Below are 22,134 nucleotides of genomic sequence, written 5' to 3'. Positions count from 1 at the left end.
ATTTAATCTAAACATGCTATTTCATTAACACCTTTTTAAAAGGATTTTCTCATAAGTGGCCTTCCATGACAAGCCTCTTAACTAAATTTTAACCAGAATCTTATTAAAGTTCTAAAGGTACTTCTAGCTATAAAAATTTGTTCTGTGTGAAATTTAAAACCATTTAAGCCAAACCATTTATTTTCTTCCAGTGAGGAAACTGAGGCATGAATTATTTTCTTGCCATTTAGGACCATTTGCCCTTGTTAGTGCTGGGATTTAGATAACTGAGAAAATTGAGAGCAGAAAGCAAGATCCTATTTCATTATCTGTATCCACACTCAAAATGAATATTGGATAAATGTCTACATTGAGATGTGACTTTGACAAAGAGAGGCAAAGGAAAGGAGTGGCTCAAGCTCTGGGAGGGGACACCTGTGTTGCTAACCACAGACTTTCCAATATAACAGATTGGATAAAGGTTTTTCACAGCTAATTTTTGTCAAAGCCTTTTTGTTTGTATGTTTTAGTTTCTTTGAAATAGGTTTTAGTCTGTGAAACTTTTGGCAGTCAGAAAACTGAGCACAACTACTTCTTATTCAACTAAAGTTGAATCTTTTGTGGTTTGGTTATACCCTCTCAATAAATGTTAATTGTGATAATAACTAATAAATATCAAGCATTTAGAATATGTAGCATATGCCTAGCACTCTGCTCTATCTGAGATCTTTTCCTATGTTTAATTGTAACTGTTCTAATGTATTTTTCTGTATTTTAAATAATATGAAATGCTAAAGGATATATCCAATTCATCCTAGCATGTGAGAGATGAGTCCTTCTAGGAGATATGGTAAAACTGATTTTTCTAAAAAAAAAAATTGGAAAAGACTGAGTTGTTTTTGATAGATTATAATAAATATGCAGAGAACACTGGTGTATTATGGATTAGAGAGAACAGAATATTGGGAAAACACTAAATGTGTGGTTATACCCTCTTAAAGTATAGGGAAGTATATCTTCACTACTTAGTCCATCTCTTTATAAAGCTCCCAGTATTTTCTTCTTGTATATAATAGGTTCCAGGTTTGATAACCATAGGGACAAACTGTGAAGACTGAAATCATGTGTGTTCTATCACTTTTAAGGCAGCCCTCTCTTTAATTTCATAAGACAGGCTTGAAAACCAGAAGTAACCCAACTCCAAAATTGGCAGTAAATCCTCCGACAGGGAAAAGGTGACGTACTGTGTAATAAATTCCTCTGTTGAAAAAGAGATGTTGCAATACTGGAAACTGAAGTACCAAATGTTTCCTTTTAAATTTGGAAAAGCCTTTCCTCATTACTTATCTGTCCCTGTGGACTTCTAACAGGAGATGTGTTGAAAGATTTTTCAGATGCCCACTAGCCACGGTGAGAGTGAATGGCAGCATTTATAGGATGACATAAATACTTCAAAATCATCAGTAATCCTTGGAGATGTGTGGTATGCCAGTGGTACTGAATGTGAGCTTTTTTTGTTGCTGCTGATCCTGTATTCTTCCTTGTTTGCAGGCTGCCTGGGAATGTGGGTTATATCTCTCCTGCAAGTGTAACTTCACTTTTCCCCTTTGGGGACTCTTGTATCAGGATTGAGGTTAGAGTGGTTTAGAAGGACTAAAGACCTCCCAAAGGAGAGAAAGATCTGTGAGATTAGGAATTATACTTAAAAATCCTAATCTCATTTTGAGGTGGAAGAATTATATCTAATAATCCTCTTCCATATAAACACTATTTTAAAACCCTACATTAAACACTTGACATTTGAGGGCCTTTTAATATTCATTTTGTAGTCATTTGCCTCATTACTGTCACTACTAAATGAAACAAATAAAAAAAGATTAAAAATTATCTTGAAATGAAGGTATCTTTAATGTTGGCTAAGAGTTGGTAAATTTCTTGTTGCTCTATTCTTATTGCAATTTGGTACTTACCTTTTAGGAACTAAAACATAATTTGACAATATAATTTATTGGGTAATTATAGTATGTGTTTTTAATTATCTTAATTTGAAGGATGCACCTATCACTAGAGCTAAAGTGAAAATATTAAATGTGTGGTGAAGGTCAGATGAAACAAAACACCCACAGCATTAGTTTGCATTTACTCTTTCCATTTCAGGAACTCAATACAGGGAAGTGAAATACATGGGACCAAATTCTGTTATGGGAGACACTTCCTTGCCCTTTACTATAGTCCTTTAAAAACAAGTATTGTGAATGCAGGAGTGTAACATTGAAGTCAGGCAATAAGCTTGTTAAAAAGAAAAGTTACTTATTACAGAAACTTGGAAAATAACAGAAGGAATGACTAATGAACAAAAACCATGCATAATCAATAATTCTGGGATAACCACAGTTAAAATGTTTCCTGCCAGATTAAGAGAAATCTTTATCCCATTATTTGTTTTGTATTGATAATGAATGGTCTACCAAAGTGATCATTTTGATCCTATCTAAAAGCAAAGCCCAGTTTGCTTTGAATCAGAAACCTTCAGAACTGAAAATCAAAGGCTAAAGTCCTTTTTAACTCTGTTCTAGTCAGTGATGTTTGTCAGGGTAGCTAGGAATCACCTTATCCTAGTAAAGAGAAGATATGTAGAATAGAGTGAGGAGAGACGGAAAGTGATAAAAAATGGTTTTCTTTAAGGCAGGTATTGTCCTCATTGTAGTACTTACTTATTAAGTGCTTACAAAGCACACAACCTCATGCTAAATGTTTATGTGCATTGTCTCATTTTATCCTCACAATAACTGTATGAGGTAGGTGCTGTTTCCATTCCCTATTTTATAGTTGAGGATACCAAGGCTTAAATAAGGAGTCCCTATGTGAGTGATTGAGTGAGTGAGAGAGGGAGGGAGAATGAGAGAGTGCGAGAGAATGAGGAAGAATAAAAGAATGAGAGAATTGAATTAATAGGATGCACAAGCAGTTTTCCTCTAAATAAGACTGTGTTACTGACCCAGAAATCTCAGGCAGGTATCTGCTGTCAACTTTTGCCCTTGACTACTAACAGATAGGAAGAATCTGGAGAGATATTTCTAGTAGTTGTTTTGTAGATTCCCTTAGGATTTTCTATGTAAAGAATTATAGCTGCAAACAGGGGCGGTTTTGCTTCTTCCTTTCTGATCTTTATGCATTTTTTTTCTTTTTCTTGTCTTATTGCAATGGCTTGAAACTCCAGTATATTGTTGAATAGAAGTGATGAAAGTATACATCATTGCCTTGTCCCTCATCTTAGGGAGAAACAATTCAGTCTTTCACCATTAAATATCATGTTAACTAATAGGCTTTTTGCAGATGCTTTTTATTTCTGGAAATTGATAATTAGATTTACAGACTTGATCAGATTCAGGTGTAATTTTTTTGTCTGTAGCAAGACTTCAAAGGTGTATTTATATATCAAGAGACACATAATGTCTGGTTGTGTCTTTTTGTGATATTAGCAATCATTGATGATTGTTGTGTATATCAGTAATTGCATTATAGGTTACAAATGGCTATATTCTAATTCTGTTAATTTCTACCTCTTTTATTAGTTGGGATACTTCTTTGGAGAAAAATTTCCCTTCACAAACTATTTGGTTATATACCCTGGTGTACAGGTTTCTGTAGGAAGGTCAGAAAAAGGCTTTATTTTTTTCTTTCACTTATCAGCTTTCAGAATAGTGAATTAGTTCTAAAGGTGACAAATACTTTTTAAAGCATTACTTATGAATTCACAATGTATTTCAATCCATTCAGTTGTCATTCTTATTGATACCAAATAAATGTGTAGTTCTCTAAGTTCTTTCTTCTTTCACAGCTTGGTGTTTACAGCTTTTCCTCCAGGTTTGTTGTTAGGTCTTCATTCTGTATTATCAGTGTTTTCTGCTAAGATCCAAGAATATAAATACACTCTTGTTGGATGAGTGAGAACAAAAGGAGGATGTATTAAAAGGCTTATTTCTAGTATCTGCAAATAAAGAATGGAACTGTTTGCCTTTGAATCACACTTCAGCTATATGGCAGCATATTCTAAGAAACCTTGGAATTTTGTGGGTAAAACCACAGAAGTCAAACTTTTCTTTGATTGAAACCTGAAGGAGAACAAGCTTTTGGTGTCAATGCTCTTATGTTAAAGATGATATATGTCAGAATAGAATTCATAATTTTTGAAGTTTCTTGGTAAAAATCAATCATTGGAAAATCCTATATATTCTTGTGTAAAAACAGAGGAAAAAGTCCCTCTGACACATATTGTGTATTTTTGATAGTAATCTTAACTTCATGTGGTCTAGCTGTTTGACTTGAGGGATGTGTACTTAACCTTCCAAACACTCATTTAGTTTATAATATGCCAATTTCCTAACAATTATTATTGTTTTAAGGTATAATATTTCACTGTTCAACATCAAATATGTACACAAAAGGGAATTAAAATTTATGGAGTTTCAGGAGCTTAGCAGTGTCTCTACATAGTGTCAAAAACAGTTTCTTTTCTGTTATCTTTATTATTGTTTTTTTCCCTGATTAAAAATAATATTGCAAAAATTTAACAAAACAGGGACCACCATAATCCTGCCCACAAAGTTACACATTAAATTACATATATAAATCTTCCTCTTAGTGTACTCACAAATAGATTTTTAGATTTTAAAATATATTTACATTTATACTTTACCAAAAAATACAGAAAAGTTATTTCTGGCAAAATATCAAGTGATTTTTTTAAAAAAACTTTGACACTTGAACAGTTTGTATTTTTTGGTAATGAGTGTAGATTTGTATTTGTATACATGATACATAAATATGAGTGTATGCAGATGTGCATGTGTATGCATATATATGGGGGCACAGGCAAAAGGGAGGGAAAGAAGGAGTAAGCAGGAGAGAGACACAAATGAAGAGAACATTTCTGAATGAAAGGCACCAACATGGTTTAACCACTACAAGTAGTATTTTTCAGAGAGATTGTTGTTAGTGTCTAACATCTGTCACAACACATACTAGCTAATGCTGTTATATCAGTTTGTGTTGATTTAAGTTTCATGAATTTAAGAATTTTTAGACATTATTTAAAAGAAGTTGTTTCATTTGATGATCTCAGTCCACATTTCTTTTTATGGCTAACAACCTCCCCTCTCCATTAGCAGGATAGTATGTGCACCCGTGCATGTGTGCGAGCACAACTATGTACAGATTAATAACACGGAAAAGTGTTACTTTGTCCCTGGCCCTGTGGGGAATCTGAGTGGGTCCTGGAGGTGTTCCTTTTGCCGTGACTTCTTTGACCACAGAATTGAGTCGCACTTTTTCTTTAGTCTCAGTAGATGCTTATTAGATCAGTGGACATCCTTTACTTACCTAGTATGTGAATTAATAGAGTCCTTGATTTCCTAATAAACTAACAAAACACCTTTGGTATAAGTCTTTTTTTTATTGTTTTTTTAAGAGATGGGAAGCAAAAGTTCAGTTGGGGAAGGAGTCATTTTTAATGGGAAAAAATTTTAAATAAAAAATACCTTGTAAAGCTCTTGTATATCTATTGTTCTCATTTGCATGAGAGGACACTTACATTTTAATTAATGAAATTGATTTTTTATATAAAAACATTTCAAATGGCATTACTATTTTTTTTAAAAAGCTTAACTTCCATACCCCCACCCCACCCGGTGTTTATCAAAGTAGGTTTTTTCTGTTTTGTATTTCTAAGAAAAAGCCATGCTCACTATTTGGAAATCTTTCATTTGAACTTATCAGCCTGTAAATTAAATTTCCTTTGTCTCTACTTTTTCAGGCAGCTTCTACTTTTAACAGGTAGAAAGCTAATTGAAATCTAGGCAGTGCCTCCCATCACTACCATGCCTGCCCTTTCTTAGTGTGTCTGAATGGCCCAGGTTCACTCCAGGGGATCAAAGTGCACTGTCTTTAGAACTACAGAAAGTATTCATCCCTGAAAGCTATGTAAGTTGTTGTAAGAAGGTGAGAAAGATGCTTTTTTATTAAGTCCACTTTACAGCTGTTGATGTGTGGTGGACATTTCAGGGAAATGTAGGTACAGAGAGGTTCAAATTGCCAGTGGCTGCCTAGATTTCTCCCGTACTCCCAGGTGTGTGGGATGCCAGAGGGGAAAATGGGAGATTAACACTAGTTGTATGTAAACAAAGAAAGAAATTATAAAACAGAGTTTTTACATGAGGCGGAACCCTAGGAGAGTCCTAGGAAGAGAATCTAAATTCCTGAATCATGTAAATCATTGCTATGAGGAGGGGATTTCCTTTTATTTTTCTTTTGAGATTAAACAGTTACATGTTTCTTTAGTTTCTGTTGAATCTCATTACTAAAATTACTAGATTGCTCATAGAAGTCATTTCATCCATCACTGATTTATTCTCCAACATTACTTCATAAGAAGCGCAGAAGGGTGTTTTAATTCAAATATGACAAGAAGGATGTTTAGTACTGCTTTTCCTCAACTCTTCTTGGTTTCCTTGTATTTCTAGGATGTGGGGAGCACCTTGTACGTACCATACTGGCTAGAGAATGTTCACATGCTTTACAAGCTGAAGATGCACACCAAGCTCTGTTGGAGACTATGCAAAACAAGTTTATCAGTAAGTATAACAGTGAGAAAATTATATTCTTCTAAACACAGATTCATTGAGCTGCAGTTCCGTGAGTTGAGTACCACATTTGCTTCACTGGACCTACCTCCAGGGCCTAGCATAAAGTTAGACTTGCAATTAATTTTGGTTGCAAAAAGAAATTCTATCGAAATACAGTATGAAATTTGCTGTATAACTATTCTAGTGCTCAAGCTGGGGGTTATTGTCTAGGATTAGAGTGATATACAGTAGAGTAAAATCCTACTAAAACAAAATTCAAGGAACAACATTCTTTAAAAGATTTTTGCGATACAGTTTGACTCTTTTTTTAAAGTCAGTGTTGTATTAATGAGTCCAGTGCTGCTATGTACAGTTGTATAGGATTGAGTTGAAATCCTGCATGGGCTCCATTTGACAAGCCACATAACCAGATGTGAAGCTGCATCTGTTTGGAGGAGGGTTGTGCCTTTTTCTAATCTGTAGAAAGGTTTGTATAGCCTAGCAGTGGTCCTATACATAACTGTTACTTTGGGTTAAAGTTTTTTGCCTTAGTCTGGTTTTGCCATCATGTAACGTTGAGCTTACCACTATGCAAAGACTGGTGCATAAGAAATGCAAAGCATAGCTAAAAATAAGTCCAAATAATGAACCATGAACACAGGTTAGAGAAAGAGTATCACAGGTTAATCTGGGGTATCCCCATGTAGAGAATTAAGATAGGATATAATAAGGTGCTAATTATGTGGTGAAGATAACACAGACAAAACTGTAGGAAAAAATCACCCCAAAAGGACTCCTGGGTGAGGGCCTCCTAGAACTGCCTCTGGGAAAAGTGAAAAAGAGTGAGCAGAGAGGAGCATGAACACAGACGTGACCATGGGATTAGACATGGTGAGGGTTGGACGCTTGCATGACTCCCACCTGGAGGGAATGTTCCCGGTGCACAGTGCAGCTGGTGGGGTCTGCTGAGGCCAGGGCGCAAAGGGCCTTAAAATCTCAGTGTAGGAGTTCGGTCTACTAGAAAGGAGAGAACCCCATGCATTCCTAAGTTTACAAATGCAATCGTGTTTTGAGGGGGTTTATAGAGTAGATCTAAGGATTTCCAAGACCATGTGTATTGAGAAGAGACATTAGAGGTTGGGAATGGCCCGGGGAATGGAGAAAGGGGAAATACTGATAGACTTAGATTTTGAGACTAGAAACATAGTCCTTTGGGTCCAATCAGGAGATAGAAACTGTAAATTACATTAATCAGGGGAAGTTTAATATAAAGAATTAACTGTGATGAAAAAGTAACTAAGGAAACTGTCTATGTTACTTCAGCGCTGGGAGAGAGTGTCCAAGGAAGGACCTACTTGGAAGGGGCTCAGACCTTGTTGGAGGTGTGGTTTGGCCTCCAGGTCACAGAGAAGTTTGCTGGTCTGGCCAGGCTGGAACTGATCTGGAGTTGCTGGATGAACAATAGGCCACCCTCCTATTGTGCAGACAGGCAGCAGAAAATCACCCAGTGGCTGGGTGTGCAGCAGGAGTCTGGTACCAGTGGGGACAGAGGACACAGAGGTGTCCAGAACCCACAGGTCACGGGGGCTTGCACAGGGACTGACTACTTGGTGTTTGACCATCTGGACCACAGGTGCTACATGCAGGCTGTGGGGAACTTGCCAAGGGAGTCCTGACAGGTGACTGTGTGCAGCCTCCGGGGGCCTATCTCCAGGTCCAGACTCAGGCTGGAAGTTGGAGGCACCGTGTTCTGGGCCTGTGCAGGGGCTGGCTTTACCAGCTGTCTTCACTTCTACTCTGCTGTGCTCCCCAGCCCACCCTGGCCATTGCAGGAAGGGTGCCCTCTGTAACTGTCTGTGCTCTCCAACTCAGTCTAATGCCTGACTCATTGCCTTCATTCTGCTGCTTCCCTCCATGTGAGCCTAGTCTCTTTCCATGTGGCTCTCTATTTGTTTGCCACCCTTCTCTGCTGGGTGTCATCTGGGTTCCAGGGAGCTTGTGTGCCATTGTGGGAGGGACCATCTGGTTCATGGTCCCCACCTTCCCACTTTGGCTTCTGCTGAGGTGGGACTTGCCCTCCACCTATCTGTGCAATTGAATTCACTGTGGTCCACCGTCTTGCACCCTCTGGCTTCCTCAGTGCCCAGATGTCCACTGACAGCAGATGCCAGTGATAGTGGAGTCAGACGGTCTGAAAACTCTGGCATAATCAGTGGGATTGTCAAGTCCTCATGACCGTAGCATAGCAGGCTACTTTTTCTACTTACTCTGGAGCATCTTACTGGCTGAGGGTGACGTGGGAACGGGAAACTTCCCTACTTTGCTTTCAGCTTCTTTAGACCTCATCTGTTCGTGGACCCTCTCACAGATCAAGCTAGGGCTTTTTTTATTTGTCTCCTCTTTTCCCCCACCCTCACCAGTGGACAGAAACCCATACCAGTGATCAGTTCTTTTCTTCTGGTTTTCCCACTAATGTCCAGGTGTCCAGGAACACCCCAACCCCACCCTACCTTTAAGGTAACTTGTGGGGACCTAGCTAAGCAAAGATTGCTCTAAACTATTTATGTTGCCAAAATTTAGGCTTTACTTAAAACCTATTTCATTTCATCCCAAAGCTATCTCTGCTTAGAATTTATGATAGTCCACTTAGAAGTTCAAAGGATAGAACTTACCAACTAGATAAACATGCAATTGATGTGGTAAATGAAGGGTTTCAGGGATGGAGATAAAACTGAATTTCATTATTGCCCAGGCCTTTAGTATTAAAGTATCATGCCCTGTTAGGAAAGGCTTTTAGGGCAGAGAGAGAAAGAAAAAGATTATGGGCAGGAAAGAATTGGATTTATTTATCTGAATGAAGAACAAAGTGAGCAACTGGAGGAAAAATTTCAATGTGAAGAGATTTTCATATAGGAGCTTTCTTACCATTATTTGAACTGAGGTTATAAAAACATAAATAATGGTATTAACTATATGCATGCTTGCAAGGATTGCTTGATAACAAAATGTGAGCTGAGGAATGAGTTAGGAGTAGGAATTTGAAGTCAGATACTAGTGATTTTTTAGAAAAACGTTGATTGCATTCATGTTACATCTTCAGATATATCAGAATCAGACTTAGGTCTTACTGTTCTTCTGTTTTAATGCTTAACCATTGTTGAATGCTGTTTTAAAGGAAACCAAATTCTTGGCCTTGGTAGCATATGTAATTTACATAATTTGCTATTAGTTGTCTAGCTGTACTGGATGCATTCTTAGGACATTAGTGGGAAGGAATAGTAAGAGGTGAAAACTAGATGTTCATGGAAACTAAATCCCTGGGAGCTCTGTGCTGGGTGTGTAATTATAGCACATTACTTTTTTGCTTGTTGAGAATGATATGAAGCACCTTGCTGAATCTAAAACCACAGATTTGCTAGCTCTCCACATTTGGGTCCATGCTAAGGAGTTCCTGAACTTGTCTTCTTTATCTTCTGTTGACTGTGATCTCTTTTTGTGTAGTTCTTTGAAACTATTCAGAGTTGGACTATAGTGTTTCATTCTGACACTGGATCCTGTGACCTAATGCGTGTTGAACCCCATCCTAAAGATTCCAGACTTGTGGAAAGGAGTAAGAAACTTGAGAGCTCACCTGACCCACCCTGCTCATTTAAAACTTGAAAAAACTTAACCTTACAAGAGTTTAGTGACTTCCCAATGTCACCTAACAGGCCAGTATGTATCCATTTTGTAAGATCACACTGCCTTTTTTATTTTTAAGTAAAATGAATGTGAAATACGAAAAATAATGTCCTGGGAGATAGGACAGCTGGCTTCTGCTCTCAACTCTGTGTCTGATACACTGGATGTAGCAAGTGTCTTAAGCTGTTTTGTTGTCCTTAAAACACACACACACACACACACACACACACACACACACACACACACACACACAGAAATGTTAAGCAGTTCCTAAATTCCTGCACCAGGCTAAATTCCATAAATTCTCTACTAGATTCCACCTGTTAATGTGAAGTTCTTCTTAATCAGATGATTTAGAAATGGGATTGGAAAATGAAAAATTGTCAAACTATTTGGGGATTTTCAGGAACCACAAATGATATTTAAAAAGTAGTCAGACTGAAATAGCTTGAATTTTCCAAGAGGCCTGGACAAAGAAAGAGTGAGGGAGTTGGGCTATTTTTTCTTTTTAATATTGATGAAATTAGTTATTTATTTTAGGATAAATCTGTTCTCACTTTCCTCATGTGTATAATGAGGAGGCAGATAAAGATGATCCCTAAAGTCTCTTCCAGCTACAAATTTCTATCTGATCCATGATTTATTCACAGGCCAATCTAAACTATTTTTGTGAAAAAAGTTGTAAGTCAAATTAGTCCTTAATTGAAACTATAAATTAAAATCATAAATGGTGGATCTCAATTTCCTGTTTTGAAGTGATTTGGTTGAAATCCATTCTGGCTTTAACTGAGGTAAGCTAGCAACCACTTTTCTTGGTTTTGTAGAAAGACATGATAGTCTTCCTTTTTGTTTCCTTGTTTTTCTTTAAAAAAAATTTGCATAAGTAATATATTTAGAGGTTCTCATTACAATGTATGCATGGAAAAATTTTATATAATAATCAAGACAGCTATCCCCTTTCCTTTTACCATAAGTCCCAATTCTTTTGCCAGAAAGAACTACTACTACTGATGTGGTATGTGTCTTTATAGTCTCATTCTGTTTATGTATCTCTCTCTGTTTCTCTCGTCATTTTAAACAGATATGTAGAAGAGATTTTTAGTATATATGAAAACATACTTTTCACTTACATATCTTAATGCTGTTAGTATATCAGTATGTATACATTTGTAACTGGGTATTCTGTAGTTCCATAATTTATTTATTCTCTTACTGAGAGAGGTTCAAGTTGTCTTTTTTTTTTGTCTGTATCAATTTACCATGTGTGAATGCCTATTTTTCTATACTCTGAGCATTTTATATGATGCCATTTTCTTTCCTTTTGTAGCATATCAGTTATCATTCTTTAAAAAAAATTTTGTTTAGTAGTTGCCCTAGAATTTGTAATACATATTTATAACCAATCTGTCCACAATAATACCATACCACTTCATAGGTAGTACAAGTACCTTATAATAGAATATTCCTAATTATTCCCTCTTATTCCTTATATCTTTGCTGTCATTCATTTCAGGCATATGTAAGCATGTGTGTGTGTGTACACAAAATGGAATACATTGTTGCTATTATTATTCTAAATAAATTATCTGTTAGATCAGTTAAAGATAAGAAAAATTAAAGTTTATTTACCTTCACTTTATTCCTTATCTCATGCCCTTCCTTTCTTCATGTAGATCTGCATTTCTGGCTTGTATCAATTTCCTTCTCTCTGAAGAATTCCTTTTAATATTTTTTGTAAGGCAGGCCTACTGACAACAAACCCCTTGATATTTGATTCTGGAGAAGTCTTTAGTACTCCGTCACTTTTTTTTTTTTTTTTTTGGTATCATCAATCTACAATTACATGAGGAAAATTATGTTTATGAGACTCCCCGCAAACCCCCCACATACCCCATTACAGTCACTGTCCATCAGCATAGTAAGATGCTGTAGAATCACTATTTGTCTTCTCTGTGTCGCGCAGTCCTCCCTGTGCCCCCCCTCCCGCATTATACATGCTAATCATAATGCCTGCTTTCTTCCCCTCTCCCATCCTTATCCCTTCCTTCCCACCCATCCTCCCCAGTCCCTTTCCCTTTGGTAACTATTAGTCCATTCTTGGGTTCTGTGGGTCTGCTGCTGTTTTGCTCCTTCAGTTTTTTTCTTTGTCCTTATACTCCACAGATGAGTGAAATCATTTGATACTTTTCTTTTTCTGCCTGGCTTATTCCACTGAGCATAATACCCTCTAGCTCCATCCATGTTGTTGCAAATGGTAGGATTTGTTTTCTTCTTACGGCTGAATAATATTCCATTGTGTATACGTACTACATCTTCTTTATCCATTCATCTACTGATGGACACTTAGGTTGCTTCCATTTCTTGGCTATTGTAAATAGGGCTGCGATAAACATAGGGGTGCATATGTCTTTTTCAAACTGGGCTGCTGCTTTCTTAGAGTAAATTCTTAGAAGTGGAATTCCTGGGTCAAATGGTATTTCTATTTTGAGCTTCTTGAGGAACCTCCATACTGCTTTCCACAATGGTTGAACTAATTTACAGTCCCACCAGCAGTGTAGGAGAGTTCCCCTTTCTCTACAACCTCGCCAACATTTGTTGTTGTTTGTCTTTTGGATGGTGGCGATCCTTACTGGTGTGAGGTGATATCTCATTGTGGTTTTAATTTGCATTTCTCTGATGCCTAGTGATGTGGATCATCTTTTCATGTGTCTGTTGGCCATCTGAATTTCTTCTTTGGAGAACTGTCTGTTCAGCTCCTCTGCCCATTTTTTAATTGGCTTATTTGCTTTTTGTTTGTTGAGGTGGGTGAGCTCTTTATATATTTTATATGTCAGCCCTTTATCAGATCTGTCATTTATGAATATATTCTGTAGGATGCCTTTTTGTTCTACTGATGGTGTCCTTTGCTGTACTGATGCTTTTCAGCTTGATGTAGTCCCACTTGTTCATTTTTGCTTTTGTTTTCCTTGCCCGGGGAGATAATGTTCATGAAGAAGTTGCTCATGTTAATGTCCAAGAGATTTTTGCCTATGTTTTTTTCTAAGAGTTTTATGGTTTCATGACTTACATTCAGGTCTTTAATCCATTTTGAATGTACTTTTGTGTATGGGGTTAGACAATGATCCAGTTTCATTCTCTTATATGTAGCTGTCCAGTTTTGCCGACACCTACTGTTGAAGAGGCTGTCATTTCCCCATTGTATGTCCATGGCTCCTTTATCATATATTAATTGACCATATATGTTTGGGTTAAAACCTGGACTCTCTGTTCTGTTCCACTTGTCTATGGGTCTGTTCTTGTGCCAGTACCAAATTGTGTTAATTACTGTGGCTTTGTAGTAGAGCTTGAAGTTGGGAAGCGAGATCCCCCCTGCTTTATTCTTCCTTCTCAGGATTGCTTTGGCTATTCAGGGTCTTCTGTGGTTCCATACCAATTTTAAAACTATTTGTTCCAGTTCGTTGAAGAATGCTGTTGGTATTTTGAGAGGGATTGCATTGAATCTGTATATTGCTTTGGGCTGGATGGCCATTTTGACAATATTAATTCTTCCTAGCCAAGATCATGGGCTGAGTTTCCATTTGTTATTGTCCTCTTTAATTTCTCTTAAGAGTGTCTTGTAGTTTTCAGGGTATAGGTCTTTCAGTTCCTTGGTTAGGTTTATTCCTAGGTATTTTATTCTTTTTGATGCAGTTGTGAATAGAATTGTTTTCCTGATTTCTCTTTGTGCTAGTTCATCATTGGTGTATAGGATAGCCACAGATTTCTGTGTGTTAATTTTGTATCCTGCAACTTTGCTGAATTCAGATATTTGTTCTAGTAGTTTTAGAATGGAATCTTTAGAGTTTTTTATGTACAATATGTCATCTGCAAATAATGACAGTTTGACTTCTTTACCTATCTGGATACCTTGTATTTCTTTGTTTTGTCTAATTGCCATGGCTAGGACCTCCAGTACTATGTTTAATAACAGTGGGGAGAGTGGGCATCCCTGTCTTGTTCCCGATCTTAGAGGAAAAGCTTTCAGCTTCTTGCTGTTAAGTATGATGTTGGCTGTGGGTTTGTCATATTTGGCCTTTATTATGCTGAGGTACTTGCCCTCTATACCCATTTTGTTGAGAGTTTTTATCATGAATGGATGTTTTCTTCACTTTTGAAAGGTAATTTTGCAGGGTGCAGAACTCACATTTGGTGGTTTGTTTTTGTCTTGACATTTTAAGATTCCCTCCCTTCTCTTCTTGGTTCTATGAATTCTGAAAAGTCAAATATAATCCTTATCTTTGCTCTTTTTTGGATACGGTGCTTTTTTCCCCTCAAGGGAAAAAGCTTTTTGACACTTTTTCTTTTTCTTTGACTTTCTACACTTTGCATAGTTTGCCTGGGTATAAAGTTTTGGGCACTTATCTTGCCTTGTGTTCTCCAGGCTTCTTTGATCTGTGGTTTGATGTCTGGAATTAATTTAGAAAAGTTCTCAGTCCTTACTTCAAATATTTTCTCTGTTCCTTTATCTCTTCTTCTTTTGGTATTCTCTTTATACTTATGTTATACTTTTTGTAGTTCTGCCACAGTCCTTGGATATTCTGTTCTTTTTCTAGTCTTTTTTTTTCTTTGCTTTGTCAGTTTCAGATGTTCATACTGAGATAACCTCAAGCTCAGAGATTCTTTCCTAAGCCGTGTTCCTTGTACTACTGAGCCCATCAAAGGCATTTTTCATTTCTATTACATTGTTTTTGGTGTCTAACTTTTTAAAATTCTTTTTTAGAATTTCCATCTCTCTGTTTACATTATCCACCTATTATGCTGTCTAATTTTTTTTATTAGAGCACTTAGTATATTAATCGTAGTTATTTTAAATTCCCTATCTAATAATTCTGCCCTGTTATATCTGAATCTGGCTCTGATGCTTCCTCTGCCTCTTTAAACTGTGTTTTTTGCCATTTAGTATGACTTGTCATTTTTTCTTGATAGCTGGACATGATGTACTGGGTAAAAGGAACTGCGGTAAATAGGCCTTTAGTGGTGTGTTGAGGTGTTGGGGAGAGACAGTGTTCTGTAGTCCTGGATTAGGTCTCAGTCTTTTAGTGAGCCTGTGCCTCTGGGCTGGGAACTTCCTAAGTGCCTCCTGGTTTTTCATCCCTCCTTCTGGCTGTGTAGGTTAGAGCTGGCTGGAGTTGTGTGTTTCCCAAGGTTAGGCTCTGGTAAAATAGTTTGTCTTGAGGGCAGGCTTCATTAAGAACTGAATGTTCTGTTGTATTTAAAACTGGTTCCATTTCCTCTCCCACTGCTGGAAGCGAAAGAGAATTTTTCTCCAACCTTCACTGTGAGAACCTGATAGTGCTCCAGGAGATAAAACTCACCAGTGACCCCCTTCCCCCGACTCTCCACTCCTAGTTTTTAACTCATGACTTGCCCACACTGAGACTCCAGCAGGTCTTCTATTACAGTTCTGGTTTTCCTACCCTGGCTAGTTCCTGTGGGGGCTTCTACGCTGATAAGTTGTGATTCTGTGTTTCTGACTGTCCAAGTTTGGGGTCAGTTGTTTAGCTTGTGACCTCACTTCTCTGATAGATCTAAGTATTTGTTGATGTATCAGTTTGTTTACTTTTTTACTTGTTAGGATGGAGTAGACTAAGTCCCTTCCACATTATTTTCCATTGGTTATTATCAATTTTTTGAGATATCCAAAATCATGAATTAAAAAAATGGTTTCCAGTTTTAATTCATCTTTCCATAATGAGTGAGGTTGAACAACTTCACATTTAACCTTGCCTTTTTAGTAATGTGTGAATTGCCTGCTCATCCCTTTTGATAGTTTTTCTATTGTACTGTTGAGTGATTTTCTTTTACTGACATTTAAGTTTTATTCATGTTAAAATTATCTTAAAGTGAGAGATTCTACAATAACATAACAATAACCATCTGTGTAGAACTTTAAAATAACCTTGTCTTTTTTTGAGTGGGGCTGTGTTTGATATCTGTGACCTTATGCAGTAATAAGGGATTTTTAAAAAACTACTTTTATGCTTATGATTAAATAATTTATTTTTATGTGTTTTTCTAAAGCAGTCAGTGACACATTAATCTAAAGGTTTTTTTCCTGTTTTTCTTTTTGCAATTTGCAACAAACTTTGAAATTATTTTACATGTAGGGTTCTCTAAAAATCTATTTTGATAAATGAGATTTTAATGTGATATGATGAATGGAATAAAATTAAAAGACATTTTGAAGATTGAAATGTTTTTGTTTCCACTTGCATTACTATTATGCCAACATCCAGAGCTTTGGTTTGACTTAATATAGGAAGCATAAAAGAGAATAACCAATTCGTGCATTTTTTGAAAAACCACTGTTCGTGTAACATTCAAAACCCATAAAAATGGGTACTGTAAAAATAGTGCCTTAATAATACTGCATGCTAACCAGCTGATTATAGACTAAATGCTTAGTTAAATAGGGAAAAGAAATAAATAGATTTCCTTTTTAGTTGTACTTTTTAAATGATTTTACACACACACATATAAAAGCTCTTACAATGAATCAGATGTGACTTTTCCTATTCATGGTTATTTTTGAACAAACTTGGTTTCATGAATTACTCTTTTTTCATGCAAACTGTGGCTGCACGTGTGGTATGTGAGCTTCAGGGTGGCATTATAGTTTCGTACCCAGTTCTCAATAAGAAATGTCACAGTACATTTTTTAGTTGGTTCTCTTCACTACTCATTATAATAGTTGATAAAATGTTATCTGTTAAAGTCAAATTTCCCTCTTTTACTCTTTGAATTTCTAAGTTATTGGTATTATCAACCTACAGACTATGTGACTACTGTTGAAAAGTTCTATGCAATGTATAGTATTGTGATTTTTAAAAAGTTTTTCCTCTATGTTCTTTAATTTTTTCTTGGGGAATATTCTTACACTGTTATTGACATCAAAGTTTAACTTCGAATGCAAAATGCCATCAACTATTGAGGCTTAAGTGAGTCTCGTCTTGTGATTCTCTGCCAAATTGGGAGGTTATATTCAACAAATATTTTCTTTTAATGATCAGATTCTTAGGTAAAACTTGATAATTCATCAGTATTAGCTTTCATAGGAAGAAAAAAATATTTTTTCATTACACATTTTAATCTCTTACTGAGATCTTCAGTTATGTTTCATGAATTTCTTTATAATTTAGAAAATTTTAAAAGTATACCGTTCTTTTCACCGGTGCATTTTTAGATTTTTAAAAGAATTTTCTCCATGTTCTTTATGCACATTCCTATTTTTCAAACACTAAAATCTTTTTCCTTTGCAACTCTCTGTAACTTACGGGACTCCTAAGACAATTAAGTCTTTTTATCTATTAAAAAAATCAAAGATGTTTTTATTTTTATGAACTCCATGATATTTAGCCTATTTAAACACTGTTTAATTATACAGGTACTGAAAGGAAAGGAGCGACACATAGCAGCAATTCACCGGAGAGTTCCGCTTTATTAGGGAAAGGTGCTGGGTTATATAGGAAGGGGTATGAATTGATTGAGGTGTCACTTCTACGGGGCTGGTGGCTGTTGGCTAGGTGCTGGGATTGGGAGGGGGGCGAGAGGTGATTGGGCTTCAGGTGGCGCCGGCGGGAACTGAGGACCCCGAAGAGAAGCCGTAAGTTTGCCATCTTACTGGTGGGGGCCCTTCATTCCCCCCTTTCTCCTCTATGGGGTTGTGGACGTTGCTTTCTCTCTGGCTGCTTCCTGCTGAACAGGGGCGGAGAAGGGAGTGAGGGCTTGAGGATTGGGAGGAAAGGGTTGATAGGACTCCCCACAGTAAGGATGAGTAGATGTGCACTTCTTCAGGTTTGGATATCAATGAAGGTTCCCTGTAACCATAGGTTGAGGACCTGTTAATTCTAATGGTGCTAAGAGGATATGGGTGTCAGGAGCCAGGCGTCTGCAGCTATTGTTTCCAGGAACAGTTTCCAGTGGAGAGAGGGGTCCATCTCAGCGTGTGGTGAGGAGGTCACGTGAGGGTGAAGGATCTTCTGTGGCCAGAAGCTGGTAGTTCCTGAGTAAAAGCTGGTTGAAAGCTTGATTAGAGATTTTTCTGACTTGGGATTTGATGAACTTTATTATACAGGGTAAGAAGAGACAGGCGAGAGAATGATTATTATGGGGCCTGCAATGGGCCAGAGCTAGGTGAGGAGGGGGTTTGTTAGTATTGAAGAGAATGGGTTGGAATTGGAAGCAGAGTGGAGACTGGAGGCAAGGTCGGTGAGTTTGGTAATGTCAGTTTCTACAATGCCGGATTCGTTGATGTAATAGCAGCACTCTTCTCGGAGGAAGACGCAGGTGCCGCCCTTCTCGGCTGTAAGCAGATCTAGGGCCTGCTGGTTTTGAAGGGTGACTTTAGCTAGCGAAGTAACCTGTCTCTGGAGAGAGGCTAGGGAATCAGCAGTGGATGTCAGGGCTCCCTCAAGTTTGGCGTTGAGATCTCTAACTGCCCATAGAGAGTGACCCAAGGCTTCTCCCGAAAACTCTGCCCCAATGGCTGAGGTGATCAAAGAGCTACTGACCATGATGGGAAGGAAAGCAGCTCTTTTTGTACGCGAGGGCAAGGGAGGTTGGAGCTCAAGAAATTCTGCCATGCTGTAAAGTGTTAACTGTGGGATTAGGGTGACGAGAATGCAGGGTGTATTGGAGTTGAGAGGCAGTGAGTTGAAGAGACTGCCATTACACCAAAAGAAGTGTCCCGGTTGCGTAAAAGTCTTAGAGCTGGAGGTAGGGGTGTAGATAGAGAGGCAGTGAAGTGCGCTGGAGGGGGTGGAGTTGGGCCTACACAGTGGTGGATGTTGAAATTATCTGCGTATTCTGGTTCTCATAGGGGTATGCCTGCCAGAGGGCAGAGGGGTTGTCTTTCTGCATGGAAGGAGTAGTTGGAAATATTAAGGGGCACGGCGGCCATCAGTGGGCACTGTAGTGATGCACACAAGAAACAATTGGCGGTGTTAAGGGTGTGGTTGAGAAAGATGGTGGTGTCCTGAGTGAGCTGTAATGAAGAGTAGGAGAAATGGGAAGATGGGCGGGGATAAGAAGATGAAGAGGCGCCATCAAGAGTTTGGATAATGACTTTTTCGGAATGTCTGCTATCTGATGCAACTTGAGAGATCTGGGAATGAGAGGGAACATACTTTCGAGAGATATGAAGGGTAGGGTGGGGGGTCGAGGACTCCCCATAGTAAACTGAGGCTGTGACTCCGGCAGCCCATCGGGAGTCCCAGGGATCTGGGATTGATAAGGAGAATGAGCTATTGGGATATTTCATGAAACGGTTGGAGGAGTAATACTGTGGGTACTGGAAGTTACTCATGTAGTGAATGGTGCAAGACCAGTAGGGACATCTCCTGTAGGTGTCTGGCTATCACCTGCAATAGGCTTGTTTTTGGTCATAGAGGAAGCAGAGGTAGGGAGAATAAGGGTAGCTGCTAGTGAACACTTTGGTGGAGGGAGGAAAGTGGAGGTATAAAGGCTCAGAGCAGCTTTTCAGAGGGCAGTCTGGTGTGGCAATGAGGGCAGTAACTTTTGTTTGATGCTGTGTGTAAGTCTGTCTGACTTTGAATCGCCATACAAAGGAGGCTGGGGTGGCGGGGAAGACAACAGGAATGAGGGGAAAAAAAGCGAGACAGCAGTAAAGGAGGAAAAAGTCATGATTCGGGTATGGATGGCAAAGGGGGTGAACGGGATTTTGGAGGAAAGAGGACAGTAAGGTCAGGAGTCTGGAGGGAGGGAGAGTCTGTAAACTTTTGTAGGTTAAGAGATTTTTTAGGTAATGTGGGGACAGAATGGTAAGGGGCGCCTTGAATGTCAGTTTATGAGCTGCCTTCTGCAAGAGCTGTCTAGCGGCTAATGATCGTAGGCAGGGGGCCCATCCCCGAACTGTGGGGTCTAATTGCTTGGAGAGATAAGCTACTGGGGCAAAGGATGGGCCATAATATTGGCGTAGGACTCCTAGAGCTTGACTGGACCTCTCATGAATGTATAATGAGAAGGGCTTCAACAAATCAGGAAGATGGAGAGCTGGGGCTTCCACAAGGGCTTGACAGAGCTTAATGAAGGAGTGTCGGGGTGAGGAGGATAATGGTTTTTTAGGGGGGGGGCTCTTCCTGAGGTCGTATAGGGGTCTTGCCAACAGGGAGCAGGGAGAAGTTAGGGATCTATGCTCTAAAATATCTAGCCAGGCCTAGAAAGGAAAGGATTTCTGTCTTGGTTTTGGGAATTGGCATGTCAGAGAGGAGCCATTTTCTGTCTAAGGTAATGGACTTTCTTTGTTGAGATAGAAGGAATCTGAGGTAAGTGACAGGAGGGGAAGAGATTTGAGCTTTGACAGGGGATACTCGGTAACTTCTGGAAGCTAGAAGGTTAAGTAGGGAGGCAGTGTCAAGTTGAGACTGTTCCCACGAGAGACTGCAGAGTAGAAGATTGTCTATGTATTATAATAAGGTGGACTTGGAGTGATCATGATGAAACTGTTTGAGGTCCTGAGCTAGGACCTGTCTAAAAATATGGGGACTATCTCGGAAGCTTTGTGGCAAAACTGTCCAAGTGAGTTGTTCAGAATGTCTTGTGTATGGGTCCGTCCAGGTGAAGATGAAAAAATCTTGGGAGCAGGGGTCTAGAGGGAGAGAAAAAATGGGTCCTTGAGATCTAGGACTGAGAAGTGGGAGGCCGAGGCAGGGATCTGAGATAAAAGGCTGTATGGATTTGGAACTAAGGGATGGATAGGGACAACGGCTATGTTGATGAGGCGAAGGTCTTGGACAAGGCGGAAAGATCCGTTGGTTTTTTTAACAGCTAATATGGGGGTATTAAATGGGGAGTGAGTTGGTCTGAGGTAATTTTTGTTTAAGAGATCTTGAATGATGGTTTGGAGGCCTATGAGGGCTGAAGTGGTTAGGGGGTACTGGGCCTGACAGATATACTGAGAGTGGTCACGTAATTTGATAGAGGCAGGGGGACATGGAGCCATGGAGGGGCTTGGAATGTCCCAAACTTTGGGATTTACGGGGTGTATGAGGGCAGAACTGGAGCTTTCATTGGGTAGAGGGGGGGTCGTCAGCTATGAGGGCCATCAGAAAGGGAGTACTGGGGGCTGTGGGAGTGGATATAGTTATGGAAACGTGGAGGAGGGAAAGGATGTCTCATCCTAGTAAAGGGATGGGACACTGGGGCATAACCAGGAAGGAGTGGGAGAAAGGTATGGGATTGTCTTGGATTGTGCATAAAAGGGGGGGGGGTTTAATGGGAAAATCTGTTTACTTCCTACCCCAACTATACGAGTAATGGCAGGCATGGTAGGGCCCCGGTATTCTCGCAAGACTGAGAAGGTGGCTCCTGTATCTAGGAGGAAGGAGATGGGGCAACCGTCTACTGTTAGAGTAACCCTGGGCTCCTGTTTGGTGATGGAAATGGTCAGGCGAGAAGCCCCCGGGCCCCATCAATCTTCTTCTGCCAGCCCCACTACGGCGGGCTTAGGATGGGGGTTGTTCGTCCAGCCTCCCCTTTGGGTGGTTGGGCAATCAGACCCCCTGTGGCCCTTTTTGTGGCATCTGGGGCATGGGGTGGTAGGAGATCTGGGGGAGGGGCATGCCCTTGACCAATGTCCCTCTTTTCCGCACTTGAAACAAGCTCCTGGGGAGGGGGCTTGTTTGTAGAGGGGCACCCAGGTTGTGGTTTTATCAGCTGAGCCAACATTTGGAAATTGGCCTGATCAGCCTTTTGTTTACAGCGTTCTTTCTTCTCCCGCTTATGGAAGACTTTAAAGGCCACTGTTAGGATCTCAGTCTGTGGGGTAGTGGGGCCCTGTTCTAACTTTTTGAGT

The 22,134-nt window shown here is 39.1% G+C and overlaps 1 protein-coding gene across 6 annotated transcripts in view; it reads left to right on the top strand.

Annotated features, from left to right (window-relative positions):
* The window catches only part of TASP1 (taspase 1), a 279,334-nt gene that overhangs the window by 176,897 nt on the left and 80,303 nt on the right, over window positions 1-22,134 (top strand). For all 6 annotated transcript variants that reach the window (XR_005062408.2, XM_037022455.2, XM_037022456.2 and 3 more), the window contains one exon: window positions 6,501-6,611. Coding sequence is in view for 5 of the 6 variants with exons in the window: in XM_037022455.2 (XP_036878350.1) it covers window positions 6,501-6,611 (111 nt within the window). In the remaining variant the exon portion in view is untranslated. The remainder of the gene's footprint in view (window positions 1-6,500; window positions 6,612-22,134) is intronic.

This window comes from Manis javanica, chromosome 5 (assembly GCF_040802235.1).
Source record: "Manis javanica isolate MJ-LG chromosome 5, MJ_LKY, whole genome shotgun sequence".
NCBI classification, from domain to species: Eukaryota; Metazoa; Chordata; class Mammalia; order Pholidota; family Manidae; genus Manis; species Manis javanica.
The sequence above is the reverse complement of the archived record's forward strand: the minus strand, read 5'-3'. Positions and strand labels throughout refer to the sequence as shown.